This window comes from Oncorhynchus kisutch, unplaced genomic scaffold (assembly GCF_002021735.2).
Source record: "Oncorhynchus kisutch isolate 150728-3 unplaced genomic scaffold, Okis_V2 Okis06b-Okis10b_hom, whole genome shotgun sequence".
Classification (NCBI taxonomy): Eukaryota; Metazoa; Chordata; class Actinopteri; order Salmoniformes; family Salmonidae; genus Oncorhynchus; species Oncorhynchus kisutch.
The window spans coordinates 16,797,222-16,807,545 of NW_022261983.1; the positions used below are offsets into that span (position 1 = coordinate 16,797,222).

Below are 10,324 nucleotides of genomic sequence, written 5' to 3' on the forward strand. Positions count from 1 at the left end.
CCCTACCTAGTGCCCTAGTTCTAACCCTAATGAATTCCCTACCTAGTGCCCTAGTTCCAACCCTAATGAATTCCCTACCTAGTGCCCTAGTTCCAACCCTAATGAATTCCCTACCTAGTGCCCTAGTTCCAACCCAAATACCACCCTAATGAATTCCCTACATAGTGCCCTAGTTCCAACCCAAATATCACCCGAATGAATTCCCTACCTAGTGCCCTAGTTCCAACCCGAATGAATTCCCTACATAGTGCCCTAGTTCCAACCCTAATGAATTCCCTACATAGTGCCCTAGTTCCAACCCTAATGAATTCCCTACCTAGTGCCCTAGTTCCAACCCTAATGAATTCCATACCTAGTGCCCTAGTTCCAACCCTAATGAATTCCCTACATAGTTCCCTAGTTCCAACCCTAATGAATTCCCTACCTAGTGCCCTAGTTCCAACCCTAATGAATTCCCTACCTAGTGCCCTAGTTCCAACCCTAATGAATTCCCTACCTAGTGCCCTAGTTCCAACCCTAATGAATTCCCTACCTAGTGCCCTAGTTCCAACCCAAATACCACTCTAATGAATTCCCTACATAGTGCACAACTTTGACCAGGGCATGTAGTTCCACTATGTAAGGAAGAGGGTGTCATTTGGGACCAATAGGTTCTGTCCAGTCTGCATTACTGTACTCATCTTGTTGCAACACCACTTCACGCCACCAGATGGCGTCAGAGCAGCAGCTCTGGACCGGGAGGATCTCTTTTACAGAGAAACATGGAGACAGAGGCACCTGATCCATCGGTTGATTGATCGATCAGTAGACTGGGAGGGACCTCTGCTGCAGAGGAACAAGGATAGAGTCATCTGATCGATTGATTAGGTTTATGGTCCGTTAAGAGGAAGATTCCCTCCACTGCTCACCATAACCTTTAGCCTTGATCCTGAACTTGGCGTAACAATTAAGGTGTTGGCTTGACAGTTGCTAAACCTGGGTTCTCGTCTTGGTTGGGGCTACTCACCGAATTCACTACAATATGCTTCCGTGGTTGGTTTCATTGTATCTCCTCTTTAAAGCTTGAATCCTTAATTGAAACAACAACTAAGCGAGCACCCCACCCGTGTTTTGGTAAAACGCTGAGGGATGCGCCTGGAGAAATGTAACCACTCTTAATACATTATAGTTTTAACTATTTTGATTTTTAGGATATATACAGCGTTTGTTTACATTTACTTTGTTTACAAACATTTGAGTATAACAAGCTTATATTTGGGGTTCTGATGAGGTACGAGAGTTTAACCAATAGTAAAACATACATTAGTATCCCTGTCAAGCAACCCCCACTTTGTCAGTGGGTGAGTTCGTTTTGCATGGCCCGATACCCCGGTTTGGTTAAGTTTTTTTAAAGAACAATGGAATCGTTTAAAAAATGGAAACTCCACACCCGGGGCACCGGGCCTTGTTAAACGAGTTGCCCAGTGTGGTTGATAGTCCGGCAATCTGATAGGGTGAATCACGTTTTCAACACCCACAAAACACCTACAGTCACGGCGTTCAGATCCAATCAGATGCCAATACTGATATGTTGGCCCCGCCTCCTCTGTAGTTTCCTCCTCCAGGACAGAGCAGCCCAGCCGCAGTGTGTCCTGTTTGTGTCAACTTGACGAGTCGAGATGGCAAATGTGTTGAGAAATTCCGCCAAATTCGGGTTTTCAGGTATGTGAACTTACCTGACATTGAGTAAGTACAGCAGGAAGAGTTTAATACCTATTTCTCCGGAGTTTTGATGTCCCCATTTCGAGAACAAACAAGAATATCAGTGGTTAGATTGCATGGCTAAGTAGTTAGCTAGCTAGCCTCCCCTTCCCTGGTCTTTCAGAAACTAGAGTAAAGTTCACAGGACGATTGTGTCTGTCCTTATGTCGCGTAATGACACATTGTCAGTTTGCGTGGGCTATCTGGGCTCTATCAAGTAGCTAATATATCGTAGCTGTTATTGTAATTGTGAAAACATGTCTTGGGGGTGTCTGTAACTTTCTCACTCATCATATATTCACGATTCATTCATCATTATCCATAATCATGGTAGCATCCACATTAATGTAGAAGTGTTTAAAATCATCTATTCTTATTTACAATAAAAGTGACTCCAAAATGACACAATACATTATTTACCCTTCATTTCTATTGGGCACCAAATAATCTGAAACACAACCAAAACAAACCGCAAATACAACCAACCAATGTGTTGTCACAAGATTGATGTAGTCATTGTGTGCTATGAATATGTGACCAAATACTTTGTACTTCTTTAATTGACATACGTGAATTTGTCCCAATACTTTTGGTCCCCTAAAATGTGAGGTCTAAGTACAAAAAGTGCTCTAATATCTAAACGGGTCACCCGATATGGATGAAAATACCCTCAAATTAAAGCTGACAGTCTGCACTTTAACCTCATAGTCATTGTACCATTTCAAATCCAAAGTGGAGTACAGAGCCACAACAACATGACACTGTATATAGTGACTAGGGCTCCAACAACATGACACTGACCCAATGCTTGTGGAACTCACTGTATATAGTGACTAGGGCTCCAACAACATGACACTGTATATAGTGACTAGGGCTCCAACAACATGACACTGTATATAGTGACTAGGGCTCCAACAACATGACACTGTATATAGTGACTAGGGCTCCAACAACATGACACTGTATATAGTGACTAGGGCTCCAACAACATGACACTGTATATAGTGACTAGGGCTCCAACAACATGACACTGTATATAGTGACTAGGGCTCCAACAACATGACACTGTATATAGTGACTAGGGCTCCAACAACATGACACTGTAAATAGTGACTAGGGCTCCAACAACATGACACTGTATATAGTGACTAGGGCTCCAACATGACACTATATAGTGACTAGGGCTCCAACATGACACTGTATATAGTGACTAGGGCTCCAACATGACACTGTATATAGTGACTAGGGCTCCAACATGACACTGACCCAATGCTTGTGGAACTCACTGTATATAGTGACTAGGGCTCCAACAACATGACACTGTATATAGTGACTAGGGCTCCAACAACATGACACTGTATATAGTGACTAGGGCTCCAACAACATGACACTGTATATAGTGACTAGGGCTCCAACAACATGACACTGTATATAGTGACTAGGGCTCCAACAACATGACACTGTATATAGTGACTAGGGCTCCAACATGACACTGTATATAGTGACTAGGGCTCCAACATGACACTGTATATAGTGACTAGGGCTCCAACATGACACTGTATATAGTGACTAGGGCTCCAACATGACACTGACCCAATGCTTGTGGAACTCACTGTATATAGTGACTAGGGCTCCAACAACATGACACTGTATATAGTGACTAGGGCTCCAACAACATGACACTGTATATAGTGACTAGGGCTCCAACAACATGACACTGTATATAGTGACTAGGGCTCCAACATGACACTGTATATAGTGACTAGGGCTCCAACAACATGACACTGTATATAGTGACTAGGGCTCCAACATGACACTGTATATAGTGACTAGGGCTCCAACAACATGCCACTGTATATAGTGACTAGGGCTCCAACAACATGACACTGTATATAGTGACTAGGGCTCCAACAACATGACACTGTATATAGTGACTAGGGCTCCAACAACATGACACTGTATATAGTGACTAGGGCTCCAACATGACACTGTATATAGTGACTAGGGCTCCAACATGACACTGTATATAGTGACTAGGGCTCCAACATGACACTGACCCAATGCTTGTGGAACTCACTGTATATAGTGACTAGGGCTCCAACAACATGACACTGTATATAGTGACTAGGGCTCCAACAACATGACACTGTATATAGTGACAAGGGCTCCAACAACATGACACTGTATATAGTGACAAGGGCTCCAACAACATGACACTGTATATAGTGACTAGGGCTCCAACAACATGACACTGTATATAGTGACTAGGGCTCCAACATGACACTGTATATAGTGACTAGGGCTCCAACATGACACTGTATATAGTGACTAGGGCTCCAACATGACACTGTATATAGTGACTAGGGCTCCAACATGACACTGTATATAGTGACTAGGGCTCCAACATGACACTGTATATAGTGACTAGGGCTCCAACATGACACTGACCCAATGCTTGTGGAACTCACTGTATATAGTGACTAGGGCTCCAACAACATGACACTGTATATAGTGACTAGGGCTCCAACAACATGACACTGTATATAGTGACTAGGGCTCCAACAACATGACACTGTATATAGTGACTAGGGCTCCAACAACATGACACTGTATATAGTGACTAGGGCTCCAACATGACACTGTATATAGTGACTAGGGCTCCAACATGACACTGTATATAGTGACTAGGGCTCCAACATGACACTGTATATAGTGACTAGGGCTCCAACATGACACTGTATATAGTGACTAGGGCTCCAACAACATGACACTGTATATAGTGACTAGGGCTCCAACATGACACTGTATATAGTGACTAGGGCTCCAACAACATGCCACTGTATATAGTGACTAGGGCTCCAACATGACACTGTATATAGTGACTAGGGCTCCAACAACATGACACTGTATATAGTGACTAGGGCTCCAACAACATGACACTGTATATAGTGACTAGGGCTCCAACAACATGACACTGTATATAGTGACTAGGGCTCCAACATGACACTGTATATAGTGACTAGGGCTCCAACAACATGCCACTGTATATAGTGACTAGGGCTCCAACATGACACTGTATATAGTGACTAGGGCTCCAACATGACACTGTATATAGTGACTAGGGCTCCAACATGACACTGTATATAGTGACTAGGGCTCCAACAACATGCCACTGTATATAGTGACTAGGGCTCCAACAACATGACACTGTATATAGTGACTAGGGCTCCAACAACATGACACTGTATATAGTGACTAGGGCTCCAACATGACACTGTATATAGTGACTAGGGCTCCAACAACATGACACTGTATATAGTGACTAGGGCTCCAACAACATGACACTGTATATAGTGACTAGGGCTCCAACAACATGACACTGTATATAGTGACTAGGGCTCCAACATGACACTGTATATAGTGACTAGGTCATCGTCTTATAATACAAGGTCACATGGTTTCAGTGACGATGTCAACTATCATTATTATATCGTTATATTATATTTTTATATTATATTATTATATTGTTATATTATATTATTATTTTGTTATATTGTTATATTGTTATATTATATTGTTATATTATGTTATATTATATTATTATTATGTTATATTATATTGTTATATTGTTATATTATATTGTTATATTATATTATTATATTATTATATTGTTATATTATATTATTATATTGTTATATTATATTATTATATTATTATATTGTTATATTATATTATTATATTGTTATATTATTATATTGTTATATTATGTTATATTATATTGTTATATTGTTATATTATATTGTTATATTATATTGTTATATTATATTGTTATATTATGTTATATTATATTGTTATATTATATTATTATATTGTTATGTTATTATATTGTTATATTATTATATTATGTTATATTATATTGTTATATTATGTTATATTATATTGTTATATTGTTATATTATATTGTTATATTATATTATTATATTGTTATATTGTTATATTGTTATATTATATTGTTATATTATATTGTTATATTATATTATTATATTGTTATATTATTATATTGTTATATTGTTATATTATATTGTTATATTATTATATTGTTATATTGTTATATTGTTATATTATGTTATATTATATTGTTATATTATGTTATATTATATTGTTATATTGTTATATTATTAGGTTAATTTGTTATATTGTTATATTATGTTATTTTATATTGTTATTGTTATATTATGTTATATTATGTTATATTATATTGTTATATTATGTTATATTATATTGTTATATTATGTTATATTATATTGTTATATTATGTTATATTATATTGTTATATTATGTTATATTATATTGTTATATTATGTTATATTATGTTATATTATATTGTTATATTATGTTATATTATATTGTTATATTGTTATATTATATTATTGTATTGTTATATTATTATATTGTTATATTGTTATATTATATTGTTATATTATATTATTATATTGTTATATTATTATATTGTTATATTATATTGTTATATTATATTGTTATATTATATTATTATATTGTTATATTATTATATTGTTATATTGTTATATTATATTGTTATATTATTATATTGTTATATTGTTATATTGTTATATTATGTTATATTATATTGTTATATTATGTTATATTATATTGTTATATTATGTTATATTATATTGTTATATTGTTATATTATTAGGTTAATTTGTTATATTGTTATATTATGTTATTTTATATTGTTATTGTTATATTATGTTATATTATATTGTTATATTATGTTATATTATATTGTTATATTATGTTATATTATATTGTTATATTATGTTATTTTATATTGTTATTGTTATATTATGTTATATTATATTGTTATATTATGTTATATTATATTGTTATATTATGTTATATTATATTGTTATATTATGTTATTTTATATTGTTATATTATGTTATATTGTTATTGTTATATTGTTATATTATATTGTTATATTATGTTATATTATATTGTTATATTATATTATTATATTATATAATATTATATTGTTATATTAAGTTAATTCGTTATTGTTATATTATGTTATTTTATTATGTTATTTTATATTGTTATATTATATTGTTATATTATGTTATATTGTTATATTATGTTATATTATATTGTTATATTATATTATTATATTATATAATATTATATTGTTATATTAAGTTAATTCGTTATTGTTATATTATGTTATTTTATTATGTTATTTTATATTGTTATATTGTTATATTATGTTATATTGTTATATTATGTTATTTTATATTGTTATATTGTTATATTATGTTATATTGTTATATTATGTTATTTTATATTGTTATATTGTTATATTATGTTATATTGTTATATTATGTTATTTTATATTGTTATATTGTTATATTATGTTATATTGTTATATTATGTTATATTATATTGTTATATTGTTATATTATATTGTTATATTATGTTATATTATATTGTTATATTGTTATATTATGTTATATTATATTGTTATAAGTTAATTCGTTATTGTTATATTATGTTATATTCTATTGTTTTATTATATTGTTGTTCTTTGGCAGGTGTGTTGTCCCAGTTGTCCATCCACAGTAGACATGGGAGAGAGTGTGTGTCGCCGTGCTTCTCTCTGCAGCAGAGAAACAGCTCTACCTCACCTAAGATCAAGGTGGACCTGGACAACAGTACAGGTAAACCCCTGCACAGCTTCTTTACCTGTCCCAAATGGCACCCTGTACCCTACATCAGGGTAGACAGCCCTGGTCATGGAGGTACTGTTTACATCAGGGTAGACAGCCCTGGTCATGGAGGTACTGTTTACATCAGGGTAGACAGCCCTGGTCCTGGAGGTCTCAGGTACTGTTTACATCAGGGTAGACAGTCCTGGTCCTGGAGGTCTCAGGTACTGTTTACATCAGGGTAGACAGTCCTTGTCCTGGAGGTCTCAGGTACTGTTTACATCAGGGTAGACAGCCCTGGTCCTGGAGGTACTGTTTACATCAGGGTAGACAGCCCTGGTCCTGGAGGTCTCAGGTACTGTTTACATCAGGGTAGACAGCCCTGGTCCTGGAGGTACTGTTTACATCAGGGTAGACAGCCCTGGTCCTGGAGGTCTCAGGTACTGTTTACATCAGGGTAGACAGTCCTTGTCCTGGAGGTCTCAGGTACTGTTTACATCAGGGTAGACAGCCCTGGTCCTGGAGGTACTGTTTACATCAGGGTAGACAGCCCTGGTCCTGGAGGTACTGTTTACATCAGGGTAGACAGTCCTGGTCCTGGAGGTACTGTTTACATCAGGGTAGACAGTCCTGGAGGTCTCAGGTACTGTTTACATCAGGGTAGACAGCCCTGGTCCTGGAGTTCTCAGGTACTGTTTACATCAGGGTAGACAGCCCTGGTCCTGGAGGTACTGTTTACATCAGGGTAGACAGCCCTGGTCCTGGAGGTCTCAGGTACTGTTTACATCAGGGTAGACAGCCCTGGTCCTGGAGGTACTGTTTACATCAGGGTAGACAGCCCTGGTCCTGGAGGTCTCAGGTACTGTTTACATCAGGGTAGACAGCCCTGGTCCTGGAGGTCTCAGGTACTGTTTACATCAGGGTTGACAGCCCTGGTCCTGGAGGTCTCAGGTACTGTTTACATCAGGGTTGACAGCCCTGGTCCTGGAGGTCTCAGGTACTGTTTACATCAGGGTTGACAGCCCTGGTCCTGGAGGTCTCCGGTACTGTTTACATCAGGGTAGACAGTCCTGGTCCTGGAGGTACTGTTTACATCAGGGTAGACAGCCCTGGTCCTGGAGGTCTCAGGTACTGTTTACATCAGGGTTGACAGCCCTGGTCCTGGAGGTCTCAGGTACTGTTTACATCAGGGTAGACAGCCCTGGTCCTGGAGGTACTGTTTACATCAGGGTAGACAGCCCTGGTCCTGGAGGTCTCAGGTACTGTTTACATCAGGGTAGACAGTCCTGGTCCTGGAGGTACTGTTTACATCAGTTGACAGTCCTGGTCCTGGAGGTCTCCGGTACTTCATGGTTCTGATTTAACCGACCTGGAAGACCAGGGGTGTGGAATTTAGGACATCACTGAACTGATATATTGTTATATTGTTGTAACTACACCCCAAAAACTCTAAATGTCTCAGATTTTCCCCAGACCTCATAAATGTTCTCCTGATGTGGTTTCAGCGTTGGTGTGGACTTCCAATTGTGTTGTTTTTTCTTCTATCAAACAAATGTGATTTTGAGAGTGAAAACCTGAAAAAACAGAAACCTGGGAAAACTAAATGGAATCAGGCAACAATTGTAATCGTTTGTTATAGGGCCCTCTTCCCTATATAGTGTACTGTTTTAACCACATCCCTATATATTTGTTATAGGGCCCTCTTCCCTACATAGGCTACTATTTTAACCACATCCCTATATATTTGTTATAGGGCCCTCTTCCCTACATAGGCTACTATTTTAACCACATCCCCATATATTTGTTATAGGGCCCTCTTCCCTACATAGGCTACTATTTTAACCACATCCCTATATATTTGTTATAGGGCCCTCTTCCCTACATAGGCTACTATTTTAACCACATCCCTATATATTTGTTATAGGGCCTTTATTTAACTAGCTAAGTCAGTTTTAAGAACGACGATTTACAACGACGATCTACCGGGTCAGACCTGGACGACGGGTTACGGTTTGCACCACAGGGATTAGGCCGCCATTGGTTGTCTCCCCCTCCTCTCATCCCTCCTCCTCCTTTCCCCCTCCCCCTCCTCCTCCCTCTCCTCCACATCCCCCTCCCCCTCCTCCTCCCTCTCCTCCACATCCCCCTCCCTCTCCTCCTCCTCCCTCTCCCCCACTCCTCCCTCCATATCCCCCTCCCTCTCCTCCTCCTCCCTCTCCCCCTCATCCTCCTCCCTCTCCCCTCTCCTCCCTCCTCCTCCTCATCCCTCTCCCCCTCCTCCCTCTCTCTAGGTGTAGCTGTGTTGAGGATGCAGAGCCCCCCTGTCAACAGTCTGAGTCTGGACTTCCTCACTGAGTTCTGTATCAATCTGGAGAAACTAGAGATGGATAAGAGTTGTAGAGGTCTGATCATCACCTCGGTCAGTACACACACGTCCTGTCACAAAACCATGATACACACTATAACTCCCCCCGTGTGTGTGTGTGTGTCCCAGACCCTCTCCAAGGTGTTCTCTGCGGGGCTAGACATCATAACTCTGTGTGTGTGTGTGTGTGTGTGGTGTCCCAGACCCTCTCCAAGGTGTTCTAGGGCTAGACATCATAACTCTCCCTGTGTGTGTGTCCCAGACCCTCTCCAAGGTGTTCTCTGCGGGGCTAGACATCATGGAGATGTATGGGAAAAGTCCGGAGCGCTGTGGAGAGTTCTGGAAGGCTGTTCAGGAGATGTGGCTCAAACTCTACGGATCCAACATGGCCACCATAGCTGCCATCAACGTGAGTCGGCACACCCAGCCGTCTCTCTGTCTCTGTCTGTTGGTCCCATGTGTTTATCTATATATAGGGCTCCTATCCAGCAGGTGG

General features: G+C 38.4%; 1 protein-coding gene across 1 annotated transcript in view; it reads left to right on the top strand.

Moving 5' to 3' along the window:
• The first annotated feature begins 1,571 nt into the window (after window positions 1-1,571).
• LOC116359954 (enoyl-CoA delta isomerase 1, mitochondrial-like) overlaps window positions 1,572-10,324 on the top strand; it is a 13,630-nt gene continuing 4,877 nt past the window's right edge. Inside the window, exons 1-4 of the mRNA XM_031814125.1 lie at window positions 1,572-1,701; window positions 7,350-7,475; window positions 9,755-9,882; window positions 10,091-10,237. Coding sequence (XP_031669985.1) covers window positions 1,659-1,701; window positions 7,350-7,475; window positions 9,755-9,882; window positions 10,091-10,237 — 444 coding nt within the window. The 5' untranslated portion in view covers window positions 1,572-1,658. The remainder of the gene's footprint in view (window positions 1,702-7,349; window positions 7,476-9,754; window positions 9,883-10,090; window positions 10,238-10,324) is intronic.